Here is a 20,735-nt window from a genome sequence, read left to right as displayed (position 1 = left end):
AAGGATACGTAAAACTGACAGCAAATAAGCGTGTGTGTGTGTGTGTGTCGCCCGTGAGTTGTACACCGTAAAAACGTAACAAATGATCGTGCATAAGACAGTGTTAAATATCGTAAGTATGCCAAATATCGTAAGTATGTTTGATAGTGTTTAAAAGTGCTGCGAAATTATAAACATATAAACATATCTTTAAGTTTACTATATGTAGGCACGTTCATTTTCAAAAATGAATAATTTTAATGTGTCATGAATTTCACTAGGTGAAGCATGCATGTGTAAATACTTATATACATATATATATGTATGTATAAAATTATATCACTTAATCATTCAGTGTTCTTTTGACGAGAGCATTAATTAAACGATATTGATAATCAATATCGTCAGCTTCAAAATATAAACAACCCCAATTGCACGTGGAGACACACTCCCCCTCGCATCCCTTCCCAAGCAACGACCACCACACATAGTCAAATCCAACAGTTGAGAGCTCTCATCCCCACACACACACACACATAAGCAATGCTATTTGATGACGTAGCAAGAGAGCGCATGCTGCTCTCTTTCGCTCTCTCCCTCCTTATGTTGGTCACGCTCTCCGGCGGCTGGCCGCGTCAAATCTGCAGCGTTCATTTTTAATACGATTCAAATACAATTCAGCAGTCGCACCGAGCAGACGTACAGCGCACGATACAAAAGTTTCTAATCGAGTAAAAAGAATAATACAAAAAGAAGAGAGACCGAAAGTCGAGTTGAGTTGCATGTGAAATGCATTTTTGAATCGCAGCGAACAGTTCAGTGAACGTAAGCAAACGGTAAAGAACAACTGCGCGCATACAAATAGAAACGTCTAGAATATATAGAAGAAACAGAAGACGAACGTAGCGATTTGTTTTGATTAGTAATCCGATTTTTGTTGTAATTTTTTTGGGTTCTTGATTTGTGGCTGTGTTTGTTCTAGTTATTTTTTTTTTTGTGCATAATAACATAAACAACAAGAACAACAAAATGGCTTTTATGATGCCGGTTATGAAGAACAACTATGATATCTATAAGGACACGCGCTCCCGTAGCCGCAAAACGTCCGAGTGCTCCAATGTGAGCAGCGGCAACGGGACCACAGCGTTGGCCAGTGCATTGGGCACACCGGGTCATGCGACGCAGCAGCAGCAGCAGCAGCAACGTCGACGCAAGGTGTCCGAATGCAAGTCGGAGAGTTTTGCGACGTCGCCGTCGCACGGCCAGTTGGGCGCCCATCGCATGCAGATGCAGCGCTGCCACAGCTCCCGCGGCTTCACGCGCAACACGTCCCGCAACTCACACGGCGGCTCCATGGTGCAAATGTCGCAGGGCATTCTGATGTCGCCAACGCGCTCGAGTCCGCCCAGCCGCACGCAGACCGCCTCGGCGCTGGAGCGTCAGGCGGCCGCACAGGCTGCCGCTCAGTCGGCAGCAGCAGCGGCACAAGCCGCCGAGGCAGCGGCCACGGTGCAGCAGCATCGGACGGAGCAGAGCAACAACGATTATACTAAATTCCATTTGCGTTTGGTTGACAAGCTGCGCAGGTCCTTTCGCAAGGACAGCGGCAAGCGGTCATGAGAACGCGTCTCACACACAAACAGCAGCAGCAGCAACAACCAAAACAGCAACAACAACAACCACAATTGCAGCGGCAGCAGCGTCGCCGGCGGCGCCGCCGCCAATAACAACAACAATAGCTCGCAGCTTGACAGCGACGCTGGCAGCACACCGCAGCGTTCCGGTTTCGTCAGCCGTTTGGGCCGACGATTTAGGCGCTGCTGCCAAGCATTCGGCGCAGCCGCTGTCACTGCTGGTGGCAGCGGCGGCGGCGCAGCTGCACCTGAGCTGGACTTTGATGATGTCGATGCACACAACGGCAGCGGCGGTGGCGGCAGCGCTGAGCACCTAACCGCTAGCAGTCCGTATACCATACGTCGCAGTCGTCGTCGCTGCAGCAGCGGCGGCGGCGGCGGCGGCAGCAGCATTAATCGCCTAAAGCTGCGACTGCGCCGCTCCACCTCGTCGCCGGGCTAAGCGCGCTGCGTTTTGCGTATGGGCAATGGAAACGATAAAATTCGAAAGCGAAATTCGAATGCTGGAAATGCTAGGAATGCAGCTGCGGCGGCGACCGCACTGGCGTACAGATGTGCAGATGTGGATGTGGATGTGGCGTTGCCAGATGTGCCAAATAATCAAATTGGGTGGCGGCAGCCATAGGCATTGGAAAACAGGTAGCGAGAAGGCCTTGGCGTGTTGGATGAGTTGCCAGCTGTTTGCAAATGTTTTGTTAAACTATTTTTTTTTTGCAATTGGTTTTTTTTTTTTTTAGAATTTTATTTAAAAACAAAAACAAAAAAGAAAAGATGGATTTTAGACAAGTTTTCCTTCAATATATATATACATAAACAAATTGATTTATAAATAATATCTTAGTTAACTAATTATATTTACATATATACACAAATATATTTATATGTATTTACATGTGCTTAATGTTCGTGAAACAGTGAAAAAAAAAGGCTTCCACACAAACAGACATGCACACACACACTCGCACACACACACGCACACAGCCTACATATGCAACAAGAGAAACCATAGAAACCACAGAAAACACGCAGCTTAGCATTAAGCATAACGGTTTCGCTAGAATGAGACAAAGAACCATTTAAATGAGACAAAATTGCAACTGCCAATTGCATTGTACAACAACAACAACAACAACAACAAGAAACAAACACACAAAACGAGTAGCAAAAGACACTAAAAATAGACACAAGAATTTGCTTTAAAAAAAAAAAAAGGACAGTTGAAAACAAAATTGAAATGTTAAATTTAAGCGCAATTTAATGACAATATATGTATGTATACATGTATATTTATATGTCAAGTTATATAAATATATATTGTACATATTTATTTACTGTTGCGAGCAAAATACAAAACAAAACAGAGCTGATGATAAACAAAATATATAACAGACTTGACAAAAGTAACATTATATAACTATATATATACTTATACATATAATATTTGGTATATTATAAATACCGCAACATTTGTACCTATACACCTATATTATAATTATTATCAAACTTTTTTTTATTGTTGTTTATACACACATATATACACATATATATACATATATATATATATAAATATGATATACAAATACATATGTAATTATTATTTGTAAATTTTTAGCGCTTTATTTCATAACAAAAAACACACTCAAAACGAGAAAATACACAAAATAACCAATAAAAAAATGATTAAAAAACAATTTGAATAATATACGTAATCAGTAAAACAATGCTTTTTAGCTCTATAATTTGACTGGGTTTTCCTTGTGGCACGCCAACACGCAACAAGCTCAACAGACCGCCGCAACGGGGGCGGCTGATAAGAGGGAAGAGGGGGGGGGGGGATAAAGGTTGACTGAATGCATGCCAAGTGCGCAGCATATGCGTTGGGCGCCAGCCCCGTACATAATATGCCGCCAAAAAAAAAAACCACAGCTCCCCCCTCCACCCCCCCCCCCTCCCCCGCATCGAAATAGCGAGCGTGTTGCATTCATTTGCGCTTTCTTTGACTCTTGCGGCATGCGGAAAAGCAAAAAGGCGGCCAAAAAATCAATACCAATGACAAAAACGTTAAGTAAGAGTGCCCGACCGGGAGATACCCTTTAGCAAGCATTCTGGCGTCCACAAATGAATTCTTGAATAACTTCGGTGCTCAGAGTCCGATTTTGTGAAACTTTCAATAAAACGCGTTTTCTCTCTCTCTCTCGCTCTCTCTCTCTTTCATACTTTATGAAATTGCCCTATGAATGCGAATGTCCTTGTATATTTGCCTCTATGAGATACCCTGTAAAATGGTTATAATTAAGGCCCACTAAGCTGTTATGCCCTGTAAAACTGTTTCAAGCCGGGTATTATACACTCTGAAGTCGCAAGTAAGGTTTCTCGGACTCTGCATCAAAATATTAGAGTGTGAATACCCTGTAAAATGTGTAGGAGCTACGCCCAGCATATTAACCAATAACCCAAGCCTTTTTGTCCAATTCCGGTGCATTAATTAGATCAAAAATTGTATTGCTCGAGTCGTTTGTGCAGTGCAGCTACCCTGTAAAGTATTTATAAAAAGAATCTCAACATTAAATACCCTGCAGTTTGAGTAATCTTCTTGTGGGATTATCGAAGTTCTCTTAAGCCCCTTGGAAAGCAACAAATTGTCAATCTTTCGGAACTTAAATACCCTACAAAATTTGCTTGGCATGAGGTACGTCGTGCAATCAAATACGAACTGTGCTTTCAAACTTTTGGCTGAGGAAAACCAAATCGCTGAACCGAAGACCAAAATACTTAACATATTACAGATAAGTATGCCAATTTACAGGGTATTTTAACTTTTTACTATGTACTTTTAGTCGAAATATCGCTTAGAAAACTGTTCAAGTTTTGGATCTGCTAATAGATTGGGAAGCATATAATGCACAGATGTTTGCAATCCATATATATATATATATATATACATATGTATAGGAAAACTTAGGATTTATATGGCACTATATGGCAGACATGGGGCATATATTAACAATCCAATTCTAGTCGACACGTTAATATTTCAATTACAATTCAGTGCCAACAAAAAGAACATCAATAAAAATGGTCAAGAAATGAGTCGAAAGTCTAAATATAGATGCGCCGCGAGGCAAAAATGATCCGAGAAATGGACTTTGGGCAAAGCTTCGAGATTTCTCGCGACTCTACAAATAACGTAACAATTTTAACTGCGCTTTTAGATTCTTTCTGTTTACTGTTGTTGCTATTGTTGTTGTTGTTGTTGTTGTTGTTGTTGTTGTTGTTGTTGTTGTTGTTGTTGTCATTCAATTAGTCATATCAAGAACTTGGAATTGAATTGTGTTTTTTTATTTTCTATAAACAAGTGCAAGTGCAAGGCATTTGTAGATAAAAAAAAAAACAATAGATATTAGCAATATTTGTACTACGCGTGTGTGTGTGTGTGTGTGCCTGATTATCAGTGCTTTCTTATCGATTGTCATGGACATGGCGCATGAAACCGGTTTGGTCCAGTTTTCGGCTTTGGCATATTTCAAGTTCACATGACAGTAAAAATAACGGAGAAAGAAGGGCTATCTTCGGCACGCCGAAGATTCAATACCCTTGCAGAGCCAACCTTATCATAATGATCATGGTGGTTTGCTCGTATCTAAGAAGCACAGCGAGAATAGTTAATGCCGAGTTTGGTTAAGATATCTTGAAAAGCAAAAAAGTTTTTCATACAAGAACCTACATTTCGACAAATCGTTCCTATGGCAGCTATTAGATATATTGCTCTGATGTTGATGGGATTTTGCATATATATGAGGCGCATAGTAAAACTAATAACTGCCGAGTTTCGTTAAGATATCTTGAAAAGCAAAAAAGATTTACATACAAGAACCTACTTTTCGACAAATCGTTCCTATGGCAGCTATTAGATATATTGCTCTGATGTTGATGGGATTTTGCATATATATTAGGCGCATAGTAAAACTAATAACTGACGAGTTTGGTTAAGATATCTTGAAAAGCAAAAAAGTTTTTCCTACAAGAACCTACTTTTCGACAAATCGTTCCTATGGCAGCTATATGATATAGTGGTCCGATCCAGCTGGTTTTGACATATGTACCACGTGCAACAGAAAGAGACACTTCTGCAAAGTTTCATTAAGATAGCTTTAAAACCGAAGAGACTAGTTCAGCTGATCATGGATATATGTATATACTTTATGGGGTTTGGAGATGTCTCCTTCTATGCGTTACACATTTCACGACAACATTATAATACCCTCTGCAAGGTTATAAAAAGAAAGATATCGCATATACTGTCATATACCAGATGAATATACATATGTACATATACATATATGTATGCCATGTTATGCATTCATAAATGTCAGCTTTTGATTTACGCTCCGTATTTTTCGCTTCCTCTTCTTGCTCGTGGCTCCATAAATTGAATGATTGAAAGGCGCTTCGAAACATTTGGGAAATAGTGGAAAAAGTCCGATTTAAGTCCATCGGAAAGGTAACAATATTTTACGATATGGTTTATATGTCGTATATTTTTAAAATATTCCATGTCGTATACATTATCTAAACTGTATTTAAATACATACATATATTTGTATCTTAACCAGTTTGCTTTAAGGTTCAGTACGGTAACAGTAAAAAAGAGAATCGTCTATACGAGTTTGAACCAGTTCGGTTCAAACCCGCATTGCAGTCGTATTCTAAAGCGCAAAACAAAAACTCAGACGTAAATTTACTAAAAAGTAAAAAAAACGTAAAAAAAAATAAATTAGAAAAGTTACCAAACAAAAAAAACAGAACATTTTATACATACATATATATATATGCAAAATACTTTACGTATAGTTATTCGGATCTTTGTATACCCTTATAGAGGGAATTGCGCTTATGTCACGAAGTGTGCAACGCATTGAATGAGACATCTCCATACCCTATAAGGTATATATGTATATGCTGGATTAGTATCAGCAGCCCAGTCGATATGGCCAACCCTTCGTCTTGTCCGCCCTTCTGTCCGTCTGTCTGTCTGTCTGTCTGTCTGTCTGTCTGTCTGTCTGACTGTCTGTCTGTCCGTCTGTCTGTCTGTCTGTTTGTATGGATCACTATATCATATAGCTGTCAATTAATGCAATAATCTGTCGAAAGTTAAGTTCATACTTTAAAAAAAAAAACATCTCGACATCTCTAAACACCCTAGATATGAGCACAATCTTATCAATATCAGGGAACTGGCTATATATATATATATATAAATACCAAAACTTTTCTGTTTTACAAGATAACTTAAAAATTCCCCGCACTTAACCGAACCGTAAGGGTATTTCATCTTCGGCGTGCTGTTCCCTTGGCTGATCTATCAGATCGATCGCAATGCAAGCTTTACTGGCTGCAACATCTCCATTCACACATACATATATATGTATATGCATATATGTGTGTGTGTGTGTATATATATGTATATATATATGCGCAGGCATTTCCGATTGGTTTCATCGGATTGCATTTCATGCTCCATCAAGCACTGCCAAATCGAATGCATCTAATTAAATCTGCAATCCATTCGATACGAATTGAACTTTATATAACACACCATGTGTGCGCGCGTGTGTGTGTGCGCGTGTGCGTGTGTGTGTGCGTGGGCGTGTGTGTTGTCAATATTGTTACATATGCTTGTGTGAAATTGATGCTGCTTATTGTGCAACGCGTCGTCCTGGCGCTAATTAAAAATGAAATTGCATTTTCGCACAGCAGCCCGCAGTCCCCCCCCCCCTCCCTCCCTCCCTCTCTCCCTCGCTGGCCTGCACACGCGCTTGCAGCAGCACGCCCACTGTCGTTGACACATAACAGCATAAAATACGCAACCAGTTCGCAATAACAACACCACCCTGCACCCCCCCCCCCCCCTCCCTTACTCAGCCAATTTCCACTCCCATTTCGTATGGCTCGTCCATGCATATTTGCGCTTTTTTCTTGTTGTATTCTTTGTCACTTGCCTTCGCACGCTCCGACTCGCTTGCCCTCTCGCTCGCTCTAGCTGTGCATCGCCCTCACTCTTTCTGTCGCGCACAACATGCACAATAACAAATTGGGTTGGCCTTGACACGGGTTAAGAATAATTGTTGTTGTTGTTGTTGTTGTTGTTGCTGTGGTTATTGTCACATTTCAGTTGCTTCGATTCTATTCGCTAATTTACGGCGCGGTCGAGGTCGCTATTTTCAGTGCTCGCTACTTTTGATACCCTGTACTCGACGCGAATGCTTCAAGAGGGGTATAATAAGTTTGTGTGCAAATGTACATATGTATGTAACAAGCTGTGGGTAGCGTCTACCCCATCTGACCCCATTCCTGATCCCGATCTAGAGCCGACTTGTTCTAGCCATTTCCGTGCGTCTGCAAGTCGTCCGTTGTGGGCACAGAAAGGAGTAGCGGGAGAAACCTTTCATCGTGTTGGATGGATGGTGTTCCATTTCGAGTTGAGTTGATTTGAATCGGTTGGGCTTGTGGGTTTGAACCAGCAGCTTGCAGCCTTGTTCGACATTAATAAAGCTTTCTCTGCCAATGAAACTTTATTTGTTTAACATTTTCGAAACGATTTGACGAAATGGACGCGATCCAAATGGAGATATCCGTAATCGGGCCATGTATAGGGTGGCGCGTGTGTGCGTGTGTGTGTGTGCTTGCTGCTTGTATGTGTGTGTGTGTCTGTAGAAGAGAGTATAAAAATATAAAAGGAACTGCCTACAAGGGCTGCTGCTGCTGCTGCTCCTTTATGAAGGCGGAGCCAAGGGCCAGGGAATCGTCCAGGCCTGGGACAACAAAGAGTAGCACGGCATTTGGGATGAGCTTGCAATCGTAGAGGGTCTTGTCCATGTCGCCGCCATCGAGTTTGCCCGCTATGTTGGCGACCAAGTCGAACTGAAGGGTCACATCCGTCAGGCAGGATTGGACGAAATCAAAAATATCGGCAACCTTGTCGTTGACATCGAAGGTGCCCTGCAGATGTAGTCCGTTGGGGAATTTGATGCGAATCAGCGTGCAGCTGTATATGCTGCTATCCGGCATTTGGATGCTCTCGCTGGTGTCCTTCGCTGAGATGCGAAAGAAATCGTCGGGCAGCTGAATGGGAATCTGCCGGATGGGCTGCAGCACCTTTTTATTGCGATCCAATATCAATTCTATGGGCTGTGTATGCTTCAGAGTATCCAGCAGCATGTCCAGATCCATTTCAATGTGCTCCTTGCTCCAGACCAGAAACGGCTCGCCATTAATGTCGACTTGCTCAAAGCCAGCGGCATAGAGCACATCCAGAGCGCCATTCACGTGGCGCACCTTGTCATTGAATATACTATTAGACATGCGGATTTTTGAGAACTGCTCGTCGCCGGGACTGTGGATAAGGTACTCCAAATAGTTGACGAGTGCGTCTCGACAGTCGCCGGCCTCCTTTATTGGATTGCAATTGTGTATGATTAGGCAGCCGGCCAGGCCACGTTCGTTCGCCAGCTGTCGATGGAGCATGTCCTTGATCTTAAGCTGCCACGACTGCTTGGACAGCACTTCCGGGCTCAGCTCTGGGCAGCGAAAGAAAACGCCCTCACACGCCAGCTCCCGCTGCTCTGGCTTTGGCTTTGGCGCCGCCTGTGAAATGCTGACTCCTGGCGAACTATACTTGCGCAACATGCTCGCCAGCACGGCGTTTGCGGCGGCGGCGGCGGCGGCGGCGCTCGTCTCGTCGCGCTGCTGGTTGCGCTGGGGCGGCACATGGGCATCCCGGATGCGGCGCAGGATGCTCGGCGTTGCATACGGCTGGGCCGAGTTAAGCTGTCGTCCCTGGCCCATGCCGCTGCGCAGTCGCAGCCTGAAGGCGACCTCCTCCTTCTTTTTTGTAAAATAACGCTTGATCTTCGACATTTTCTAACGGATCTTAACGAACTTTTATTTGTCTGCGTTCAGTAGGCCACATTTGTTCGACTGCAAAGGCATAGAGCTCCTTGATTGACAAAACTATATACATACATACATACATACATACATATATATTTTCTAATTTTCTCAAATTTGCGGACTTTTTTGCCTACTTTTGCCTTGCCAGATGTCCAAAATTTGGCATTTTGCAATCCAAAAAATGCGGTCACACACTTAACTACTGCATATACTTAAATAATGACGCCTGCCAAAAAAAAAGTACATAAGTGAATATTATTATTGGGGTTAGATAGAAATTAGCTGCAGTACTTTTTTTTAAAGGGGTAACTGTCAGTCGAGCCAGCACTTCTAGCAGCTTTTTGCTTGATTTTTCGTTGCCTTTTGCGAGACAACAACAAATGGCAACAGGTTTTCATTGGCACAACCGACAATACTCATGCCAACGCAACCCACCTCCACCCCTCGATCCTTCAACACCCCACCGCACGACATTCGCCAATCAATGCTAACCGCATGAATATCTGTTGCGCGTGCCTCGTTCAATTCACCAATTATGAGTTGATAAACAATTTCTTGTTTTATCCCGTTCGATTTGGCCAGCCAAAAGAAATATCACTCATTCGCACACACACACGCACACACATACACATACGCCAGTGACGTAGTTATGCTAATGAGCATTTAGCGGCTGGGCCAGTGACACTTTTAAGACGGCGACACTGACCCCTACCATAAATTTTTCACTTGAGTTGTCTTTCCAATGTCGTTAAGTCTATACGTACTCACATTCGCTCTTTCTCTCTCCCTGTTTGTCTCTCCTCCTCCCCCCCATGCACTTATGCTTTGCATGCGGCGGCGTCTTTCAGTCGACGCATTTACACAGTTTAATTTTTTGTTGCCTTCCATTTGATGCTAATGTGCGTGTGTATGTGTGAGTGTCGGCGATTATCTAAATTGCACGCGCTGCAATTTGACGAAAATGAGCAAAGCACCAAAAACTAAACGAAACATGAAAATATATATGCATGTATGTATAAATTTCACTTGGAGCACGCCAATTCCAATGTACAGTTGCCTCCATTAATTGGTTTATTTTCGTCTCTTGCGTTTTGGCATCTTCAACTTGTTGTTTACAGATCGGCTAAAGATCAAGGTGAAGCGGCAGCGGATAAAACTGCCTGTTGCCAAAACCTAAATAGAAAAACAAACGCGAGTGCCTGTGTGCAAGTGTGCATGTGTGTATCTCTGTCTATGTGCGCGTGTGTGTGTGTATGTTTATGTTTACGTACTTGATTCTTACACATCCCACTTTCCTGCCCTGCTGATTTGCATTGACGTCACAGACGCCAACGGGGCCAGGCGCGGCGCGGCGCGTGCAGGGCAGCCAGAACCGTTGAAGGATGTATCGAGTGGATTGCAGGAGATGACATGCACCGGCACTTGTCTAATGTAAGCCACTCGCATTAGGCGTGGCTATTTCAGATGAACGGATGCTGCTCGGAATAAGCAAATTAGCAAGCAATATGGAGTAAGTATAAGTGCATGGCAAATAGCACGGATGGAAGCGAACGTAAAGGATCACGGCCGCATTAGGCGGAGCGGAGCGCTGAGAGCTTTTTGCACAGTGGAGCAAAATGTGCTAAATAACAGTCACAATTTCTATACGAATCTGTACATATATATTGGATCGATTGCTTATCGATATATTAACGGTTTTTGTGCAGCGTCAAGCACATCGAAATGAAAGAATGCAATGGAAAATTCCCAAAACTATTGCCCAAAACTGGTTTGCGGCCAGGGGCGGGAAGTCAAAGGGAGTGCGAACTGGTTATGGCTTAAGAGGTGGTTGCTTCCATGAAATGCCCATCGATTTAACAAAGCCTTCTTATTATCCTGACCTAGTCAAAGTTTCGCCCATGTGCGCAACTCTCCCGCTCCCGCTCTCTCTCTCTCTCTCTCTCTCTCTCTCCTTCTCTCTCTCTAAATCTCTCTCCTTGAGTGCCTGTGTGTGTTTGTGTGTCTCTCTCCCTGCTTACATGCCAAAACTCACGTCAGCCACAGCGGCGACAACATTGACAGACATTTTCGTGGTCCGCTTGTCTGTGCCGGCAAAGATGACAAGTTGGGGCCACGCCCCTGCCGCCCAAAAAAAAAAAAAAAAGAAACCCGCCCAACCCGCGAAACTTTTCCACTTGCCTGTCATGGTCATGTCCGTGTCCAGCTTATGTACTCTAACCGTCTTCTGCCCGTATCAAGGACATTCAACAGCGTGTACGCACGTTTCACGGCTCTTGGGCTTATTGATTTTGTGTTTAAACGGATTCCTCTATTGTTCCTAACCAATCGAAAACATTTTCTATGGGCCATTAGCCATGCCCCAACCAATTTGTTGACAATTGCGAGACAATAAGCTTTGCTTCTGGCAAAACACAAGCGTCCAGGCAGATGACACAGCCTTTGTTTATAGTATTTATTTCAAAGAATGCAAATAGAGTTTACTTAGCATACCTATTGTATGCTTATCCCAATCATAATTATCGAATAGACTCATTCGATTTGAAATGCTAGCAATCAGTATAACAAATACCTTATTGAGGCATAATTTGCAGAACTTATTGCAAATGTAGTTGGCATTAAATATGTAACTAGATTAGATTGATAACCCCGTGCTATATTTATCTAATAGACACATTAGACTGATCGATCCATAACCCCAACTCGCACAACTTGCATGACGAGGTATTTTCTGTAGCATTAACTTCATAGATACATATGTATCTACGGGTATCCGACGAACCAAACAGATAACACTTATTATATTTTTCCAATAGACTCGTTGACTTTAATTGGATTTATAACTAATTGATTTCGAAACCTTGCCCATGGTGCCTGTCCCCACAGCGCACAGCCCACTTTCCTGCTCTCCTGCTCTCCTGCTCTCCTGTTATCCGAGCGAACATATGGCGTTTCCTTTTAATCGGCTGAGCTCTCGTTAGCCCAAGTACTAAGCCAACTTTGGTGCAGTGGGAACTTTTTTCAAAAGAAATGCGTTTGCAGTGAAAGTAGTTCTCGTTATCTCATCGACCAGATATGTAGATAATGGGCTGCAAATTGAAGTTAAGACTTTAAGTTTGAGCTCGTTGACGTATGTCTGTACATACATACATGCATTGATGTCATTTACATACAAAAGTGCCAGCAATTGCAGAAATATTTCTTAAGCTAAATGATAAATTATAATGCATATTTTATGGCACGCTACCGTCCTTCCGTCCGAATAATGGTGAAAACTTTGCCAGCTGAAAATCATTAGCGCTTCGCATCGGTAAAAAATTGTCCTTTTGGGCGGCATATAAAAGACTCAACCACCTGGAATTCTGGACAGTCCTAATTGAATACGTGACCCAATAAAGTGGCCAGAGCGAGAGCAAGCACCAAGTCGGTCTTTTTTTATTATTATTATTATTATTGGCTAAATACCAAAGAAAATTCACTTGAACTTGACGGCTGATTCGGTAATTTTCTATTATTTTGTATACATACATTGTACGCCCCACGTTGGGCGCCGACAATAACCAAATCAATTCATACGCTTTCCAGTCATGGCGGAGATGAACATTACAGTTGGGCATCCAATGCCGGACACGTACGACCTGGGCAGCATCTGCTCTCAGGGCTTCTGGCTGCAACTTGTCTTGGTCCTCATCATCGGAGTGGCCGTGGGCCTGGTATTGTGGCTGTTGCGTAAGTTTATTTTGGGTCCGGTGTACCGCAAGCCGAACCGCATCGATGGCAAGGTGGTCATCGTCACCGGCTGCAACACGGGCATTGGCAAGGAGACGGTGCTGGAGCTGGCGCGGCGGGGCGCCAAGATCTACATGGCCTGCCGGGATCCGGCACGCTGCGAGGCAGCCCGCATCGAGATCATGGATCGCACACAGAACCAGCAGCTGTTCAATCGCAGCTTGGATCTCGGCTCGCTGCAGTCGGTGCGCAACTTTGTGGCACGCTTCAAGGCCGAGGAGACGCGCCTCGATCTCCTGATCAACAATGCCGGCGTCATGGCCTGTCCGCGTACTCTCACCGCCGACGGCTACGAGCAGCAGTTTGGCGTCAATCATTTGGGCCACTTTCTGCTCACCAATCTGCTGCTGGATCGGCTCAAGCAGGCGGCGCCCAGCCGCATTGTGGTTGTCACCTCGGTGGCGCATCTCTTCGGACGCATCAAGCGCGACGATCTGATGGGCGAGCGCAATTATCGCAGGCTGTTGGGCGCCTACACCCAGTCCAAGCTGGCCAATGTGCTCTTCACGCGAAAGCTGGCCATGATGCTGATGGGCACGGGCGTTACGGTCAACTGTTGCCATCCGGGCCTGGTGCGCACGGATCTCAATCGGCATTTTGTCGCTCCGCGCTGGTTTCTCAAAACCCTCAGCGTGCTCTCGCTTTACTTCTTCAAGAGTCCGCGTGCCGGCGCCCAGACACAGCTCTATTTGGCCCTGGATCCGGCACTGGCCAATTCTACGGGTGGCCTATACGCCGACTCTTTTCGCTGTCCCCTGGTGCCTTGGGCACGTGACGTGGCCACCGCCGATTGGCTCTGGCGCGAGAGCGAGAGGCTTGTGGGCATAGGCCCAGCAAAACGGCCTGCAACCAATATTTCAATTGAGTCCGTAGCCTGAATCGTTGATCGAATAATCGAATTGGACAGTTGAGGGTTGTGCCTGGGTAAGGCCTGTTCTTGTGATGGGGCAGTTGTGGTCAGAAGGCAAAGGGAACCGACCGAATACAGGTGAAAGATTTCAGAAGCTAATACTAGACAGATCCAAATATATCCTTTTGAAGCCCATTTTAATTGGGAGGTATCCAAAATCGAACCCTTAAAGCCCCTCATAGCTGAGCACGATTTGAGTCCTACATGTTCCCATGTTCCCTCCCTTTTTATAGAAAAGGTTTAGATGTCCCGTTATTATAGAAAGTAGATGCATAGAGTGAAGACATGCGAATATTATGATTATAATAATACTCATACGCTTTTTGAACAAATATTTGGAGGTTATTTCCCTTTTTTTTTTGGTGAAAATTCATATGAAAAATATATTTGGAATTTTCACCTAAAATCCTTAACACATCATGAACTCCAAATTTGTTAGACTCTTCAATTGTTTTATTTACATAATTTTTGTGACATTTTCGACATTTTCTACATCAAAACTAAAATGCCTTTGTTGTGTGCTTGTGTTGAGCATTAACTAGTCCACATACATACTTTGAAGACTGTGCCAAGGCCTAATTTACATGTTTCGAGCCCCGCCCAACAATTGGGATATGGGCGAGAGAGAGAGCGAACAGAGTTGAGAGAGCGGCGGCAACAATCAAAACAAACATGCCGAAGAAACCGAAGAAGCCGAAGAACGTGAACAACCAAATAAAATGGAATGCAAGAAAATTATTCAACGGTAGCGCCGACGCTGGCAGCGAAGCGCAGAAAAAAAAGCGCTTTAAAGTGAAAGTCGAAAGCATAATTCAAGAGAAGCAAAAAAGAAATGAAATTTACAACAACAACAACAACAACAACGACGACAACTCAAATGGCAATAACAAGCAGCAGCCGTTGCGGCTTCTATGGCTATGTTGGTCTGTCCCAACAGCCGGAGTGAAGTGCGACGCCGACGGCGACGGCGAAGCCGACGGCAACTGCGACGCATGCACATGCATAAACTTATATTAATAACAGACGCCAGCAAAGGCGACGGCGTCGCCGCTCAAAATTGTATTCAGGTTATTTTTTGACGTGTTAGCAGCTCAGCTGAAGCCGTAGCCAGAGCCAGAGCCAGAGCCAACGGGAGTCGAACTCAGTTTCAGTTGGTTAAGATCGCGCGAGACGCTTGGACGCAGCGGTAACAAGAGCAGGCGCAGCAAGACAATTCCAAGAAGCAGTTACACACACACACACACACACAGAGACACAGACGCACGTACACAGATCAAGAGATAGCCGGCAGCAATTCATCAAGTGCTCAACTCAACGAAAGCCATTGTAACTGTCGTTGTTGTCGTTGTCGATCAAATGTGTGAAATTGGCGCGTGAGGAAGTGCGACCGAAGAAAAAGAAGAAGAGTTGGGTCATCAAATTTGGCAAGTAAGAGATCCGTCAGGTGTTTACAAATATTTGGAAAGTATTTTCCGTCGTTTTTTTCATTTTTTTTTTTTGGTTGAGCTGCAAACATAAGCTCGAGTGCGTAGCTCGAGTTGAAATGTTATCGATAAAACTGGCTGGGCAAATGTTTGGCGCTTGTTCAATTCGATAACAGCTTGAGCCGCACAATTAGAGATCCCTAAAGAGAATCATGAAAGCTAATTGCAAGTCGAATTGCATGTTTTAGTTGCAATTGGTTTCTGAACAATTGCCAAGTGACAGCTGAAAATGTTTTTTGAATTGATATTTAAACAGAGATATTACGTAGTCGATAACAAATCGATGACAAGTTTATCGAGCGTTTGAGTAAGTTTATCAATAAATATGTGTATCTGCGCCTTGTTATAACTTAAGCAGGAACTTCACGCCCTATTTAAAAAAAAATGTATCTAGTTTGTTGCGTAAACTTATCGATAAATATTTATTTAACTTGTACGACACCTTAACGCTAGTTAAGTAAATCACCTTAGGATCTTTGGCACTTGTGAAAAAAAGATCGATCAATAAATCTGTTATCGATAAACTTGTTGCTTATCCAAACTATTCTTCGTCTCGCCCGCAGGCACCTCCCATCATTCCCCCAATCCCGATTGCAGCCATCAACTGACGCTCGCACACACACAACTACACGCACACACACACAGGCACACACACAGGCACAGCTCTTAAGGCCGTATTCTAGCTATGTCGGAGGCTGGCACGCCCACGACAACGAGGACTGTTTACGACCCAACCGCCGAGGCGGCCGAGAAGGCGCTCTGCTTTCGTGGCATCTGGGCGTGGCTGGTGCTCCTTGTGCTGATCGGCCTGTGCATTGCGTTGGTCATGTGGCTGCTGCGCAAGATCATCCTGGGTCCGGTGTACCGCAAGCCGAACCGCATCGATGGCAAGGTGGTCATCGTCACCGGCTGCAACACGGGCATTGGCAAGGAGACGGTGCTGGAGCTGGCGCGGCGGGGCGCCAAGATCTACATGGCCTGCCGGGATCCGGCACGCTGCGAGGCAGCCCGCATCGAGATCATGGATCGCACACAGAACCAGCAGCTGTTCAATCGCAGCTTGGATCTCGGCTCGCTGCAGTCGGTGCGCAACTTTGTGGCACGCTTCAAGGCCGAGGAGACGCGCCTCGATCTCCTGATCAACAATGCCGGCGTCATGGCCTGTCCGCGTACTCTCACCGCCGACGGCTACGAGCAGCAGTTTGGCGTCAATCATTTGGGCCACTTTCTGCTCACCAATCTGCTGCTGGATCGGCTCAAGCAGGCGGCACCCAGCCGCATTGTCGTTGTCAGCTCGGCGGCGTATCTTTTCGGGCGCATCAATCGCGAGGATCTGATGAGCGAGCGCAAATACAGTAAGTTCTTTGGCGCCTACACCCAGTCCAAGCTGGCGAACATATTGTTCACACGGAAGCTGGCGTTGCTGCTGCAGGGCACGGGCGTTACGGTCAACTGTTGCCATCCGGGCCTGGTGCGCACCGAGCTGAATCGCCACTTTTCGGGCGCCAACTGGACCCGGAATATGCTCAAGGTTATGTCGCTCTATTTGTTTAAGACACCGCGTGCCGGCGCCCAGACCTCGCTGCGCCTGGCCCTCGATCCCGGGCTGGAGTGCTCCACGGGCAACTACTACGCGGACTGCATGCGTTTCCCCCTGGTACCCTGGGGCCGTGACATGGACACCGCCGACTGGCTTTGGCGCGAGAGCGAGCAGCTTGTCGGACTGCCGCCCATCGAGCCAAACAATCCAAATGGCCATAATCCCCAAAATGGCACCGGAGCACGTCCCGCCGTTGCTGCTGCGTCACCAGCTGCTGCTGCTGCTGCTGCTGCTGCTGCTGCTGCCGGTGACGCGGCGGTGGAGACCGTTGTGGTCGACCGTGCAGCCAGCTAAAGGGACTCGAGAATTGAATGGCCAGCCGGCTTCTTATCACAGCCCAGTTGAAAAGCGCATCCAGCTCGCGCCGCAAACCAGTTTGGAACCTGTTTTAAGTGTTTTTTTTTTTTTTTAGGATTAGGCCGCAAATCAGAGATCCAAAAAAAAATGTCGTTCTTTGTTTCGGCTGATGGCTATTTAAATATACTACATACATACATACAAATGGAAAAGTTGTTGTTTTGTCAATCCGAAATTAAATTAAACACGGCTACAAAATTGAGCACAACAACAACAACAACAAAATGTGGGCGACAAAAAAAACCAAATTCATTGAAATTTGTTGCCGATGCAACGGCAGCTGTTGCTTGTGCTTCTTCTTCTGCTTCGTCTTCTCTTTTGTCAGTCACTCTGTCGTTCGTTCGTTCACATGCCATTAACGCAGGCGAAAACAAAAACAAAACAACAACAACAAAAACGAAAAAACGGCATCGAGCTTGCAATTAAACCCATGCAATGCCCGGGGGTTCGTTTTGGTCCGCCAGCTTTATATGGGGATTATCATATCATATGTATGTGTGTATGTGTGCCCAAAAGTTAGCTGGGCTTTAGTTCCTGCCCCCCCCCCCCCCCTCGGTCTCTTCCCGGCCGGCAATTAGACACGCCTAATGGAGACTTTGCGCAAATGTGACTGTTATCAGACCGAGACAACTAACGGTAATCGGTTATGTTTTCAAATGACTTAGAGGTATAACAAAACAGAACGAGACAAAAAAACAAAACGCGCGTGTAAATGTATATTTATTTCATTTAAACAAATTGACATACATATGTATAATGGATGTTGCATTTTGTACTATTTAAGAATTGCACATAAGGGTTAATCAAGAATACAACAAAAACTCATCGAGCGGCCAGCAATTACACGAAAAATTGCATGGAAAATTCCACTCGCTGAGTGCCTTTGGATTGTGAGCGCCCTTTCACACACTCACACACACACACACACACACACGCACCGCGGCAGACAGACACAACCCCCACTTAAATATGTATACACAAGCCCTACATACATATGTATGTATGTATTGAATTAAATTGAATCAGTATTTTCATCGATGAATTTTAAGCATATGGAAAGCAGAATTCATGTGCATATACATATGTATGTACATACATATGTTTACATATGCACAAATACATGTGCATGTAGATATACATACATACATACATACATATGTATGTTCTTACGTACATAAGTTGGTGCAATTACAGTTGCAGGCGGCGACGAAATTTCTGCAGCACGTGTTGCCCAAAAGCAACAAAATATCGTCAAAGCCAAAATGCATATGTATGCAAATCTTAACGAAAGTTTAGCAATCAGCCATCTGGCAACGCCCTGCTAATTATGCCCAGCCCAACAAACATACGCAAAAGTAAAAAAATAAGAAGAGGAACCTCAAATAGCAAAAACTTTCCACAGAAATGTTTGGACAAAAGAACACAATTTGTGTGTATGTGTGCTTTTTTTTTTACCAGACGACATGCTGCAATTCGATACGGAATATGTCATTTGGGCACGTACCGCGACTCAAGCCGGCCTCAGCGGAGCGTCCATACATACATACATATACGCAGGTAAACACCGTATATACAAACATACATACACATACGTGCATACATATATAAGCTACTTTAAGGCTATCCAAACAGATCGCGTAACGGACAATAATATTCCTGAAACTTGTCATATCTGCTTTTACGCATTTCACAATTCTGGCACACTGCAATCTTATAATTTAAAGGGCGCAAAAATCCACAAGTGCTGATGATTATAGTTGTAGAGCAACGAGCCCCCCCCCCCCCCCCCCCCCCCCACACACACACACACATAGTATATGCGAAATAAACACTATTGCAGTTTATGATGCAATTATTAATCGCCAGATAACAAAGTCGGTCAGTAATGCAGAAAAAAAATAAATAACACAATTTGATGCCCTACCGCAACGCAGCTATAGGAATATATACATACATATGTACATATGTATATGTAGTAATAAATGCTCGCATATACAATTTTGTCCATATGCATATGTGTGTGTGTACGCATACATACATATGTATACATGCATGTATGTACATATATAATACCAATTGCCTATTTGCATTTTTAAAGGCAAACGTGGCTGCATCGGCAAAAACTGAGTCACCAGCCCTCCGCTACCCTCGCCCGACATCATTCTACATATATTGATACTCTTCAAGGGGGTATTACGAAATGATCAACAATTATAATATACATATGTATGTATGAAAACTCAAATGCATTTTCACAAATGTCTTTGAAAATGAGTTTGAGCTGAGCAAAAAAAAAGTAGTGATTTCCACCTATTTTCCACAGTTTCGATGGTAATTTCTATATCATTTAATAAAAAAAAACGCAATTATTTTTGATGTTCGTCAAGTTAGAGACTTGTAATTTGGAATCTCCTAGACTCGTGTGTGCCAATACATATATACATACATATATAATATATGTATATATGCTATATCTTCTATTTAAGAGCTACTCTAAAGATTGTTCTATAGGAATAATCGGTCAAGCAATGTATGATATATCTAAAATTCATTTCTTAGTCACATACATATGTATGTATGTATGTATGTATTTGCAAGGGTATTCGCTCTTCGGCCTCGCGTACATTGTCTTTTTACCTTTGTTGCTGTTGTTTTGATGGCAGCTCTGAACATACATATGAATTATGATAGTGCAGCACTTGCTGCCCAAGGACGCCTGATTACGTTTGCTTAGCCAAAGCCTGATTTTTCAGCTGGCGCCCTCCCAGGCGCGCCTGTGCTTCTGTGCTTCTGTGCTCCACGTAGTGCGCAGTAGAATATCTCAGCCCAAGCCGCCGCCGCCATATTGTGCTGCGACTGCCCCGTTTACCGTTTTCACAGTCTCTGAAAAAAGCGTGCGATTTGCCGTGCAACGCCTCGTCTGACGTATTGCGATCTTCAAAGCTAATTAAACAACCTCCCGGCCCCCCCTTCTCCAAGCAAAACGTATGTATGTATATGTATGTATGTAAGTGAAAAAAAATGAAAAAATAACT

At 44.1% G+C, this 20,735-nt stretch overlaps 4 protein-coding genes across 4 annotated transcripts; 3 read left to right on the top strand and 1 right to left on the bottom strand.

Annotated features, from left to right (window-relative positions):
- The first annotated feature begins 643 nt into the window (after nt 1–643).
- LOC135426939 (uncharacterized) lies at nt 644–2,312 on the top strand. The gene has a single exon (XM_064680281.1). The coding sequence runs from the start codon at nt 1,009–1,011 to the stop codon at nt 1,597–1,599; it is 591 nt and encodes a 196-aa protein (XP_064536351.1). The 5' UTR covers nt 644–1,008; the 3' UTR covers nt 1,600–2,312.
- A 5,854-nt stretch (nt 2,313–8,166) lies between these two features.
- LOC135426928 (UBX domain-containing protein 6-like) lies at nt 8,167–9,608 on the bottom strand. Its single transcript, XM_064680265.1, has one exon. It carries the CDS (start codon nt 9,528–9,530, stop codon nt 8,358–8,360), a length of 1,173 nt encoding a protein of 390 aa, XP_064536335.1. The 5' UTR covers nt 9,531–9,608; the 3' UTR covers nt 8,167–8,357.
- A 3,524-nt stretch (nt 9,609–13,132) lies between these two features.
- LOC135426935 (retinol dehydrogenase 12-like) lies at nt 13,133–14,242 on the top strand. The gene has a single exon (XM_064680277.1). The coding sequence runs from the start codon at nt 13,148–13,150 to the stop codon at nt 14,225–14,227; it is 1,080 nt and encodes a 359-aa protein (XP_064536347.1). The 5' UTR covers nt 13,133–13,147; the 3' UTR covers nt 14,228–14,242.
- Nucleotides 14,243–14,700: 458 nt separating this feature from the next.
- Nucleotides 14,701–17,747, top strand: LOC135426934 (retinol dehydrogenase 12). The gene is made up of 2 exons (XM_064680276.1): nt 14,701–15,687; nt 16,307–17,747. Exon 2 carries the CDS (start codon nt 16,429–16,431, stop codon nt 17,635–17,637), a length of 1,209 nt encoding a protein of 402 aa, XP_064536346.1. The 5' UTR covers nt 14,701–15,687; nt 16,307–16,428; the 3' UTR covers nt 17,638–17,747.
- The last annotated feature ends 2,988 nt before the right edge of the window (nt 17,748–20,735 follow it).

The sequence above is a fragment of the Drosophila montana genome, unplaced genomic scaffold (assembly GCF_035044405.1).
Source record: "Drosophila montana isolate Dmon_TW-CO22-7 unplaced genomic scaffold, ASM3504440v1 contig_2106_1, whole genome shotgun sequence".
NCBI classification, from domain to species: Eukaryota; Metazoa; Arthropoda; class Insecta; order Diptera; family Drosophilidae; genus Drosophila; species Drosophila montana.
The sequence above is the reverse complement of the archived record's forward strand: the minus strand, read 5'-3'. Positions and strand labels throughout refer to the sequence as shown.

Coding starts and splice junctions, on each gene's coding strand:
- LOC135426939 (XM_064680281.1), top strand. CDS start 1,009: ATGGCTTTTATGATGCCGGTTATGAAGAACAACTATGATATCTATAAG.
- LOC135426928 (XM_064680265.1), bottom strand. CDS start 9,530: ATGTCGAAGATCAAGCGTTATTTTACAAAAAAGAAGGAGGAGGTCGCC.
- LOC135426935 (XM_064680277.1), top strand. CDS start 13,148: ATGGCGGAGATGAACATTACAGTTGGGCATCCAATGCCGGACACGTAC.
- LOC135426934 (XM_064680276.1), top strand. CDS start 16,429: ATGTCGGAGGCTGGCACGCCCACGACAACGAGGACTGTTTACGACCCA.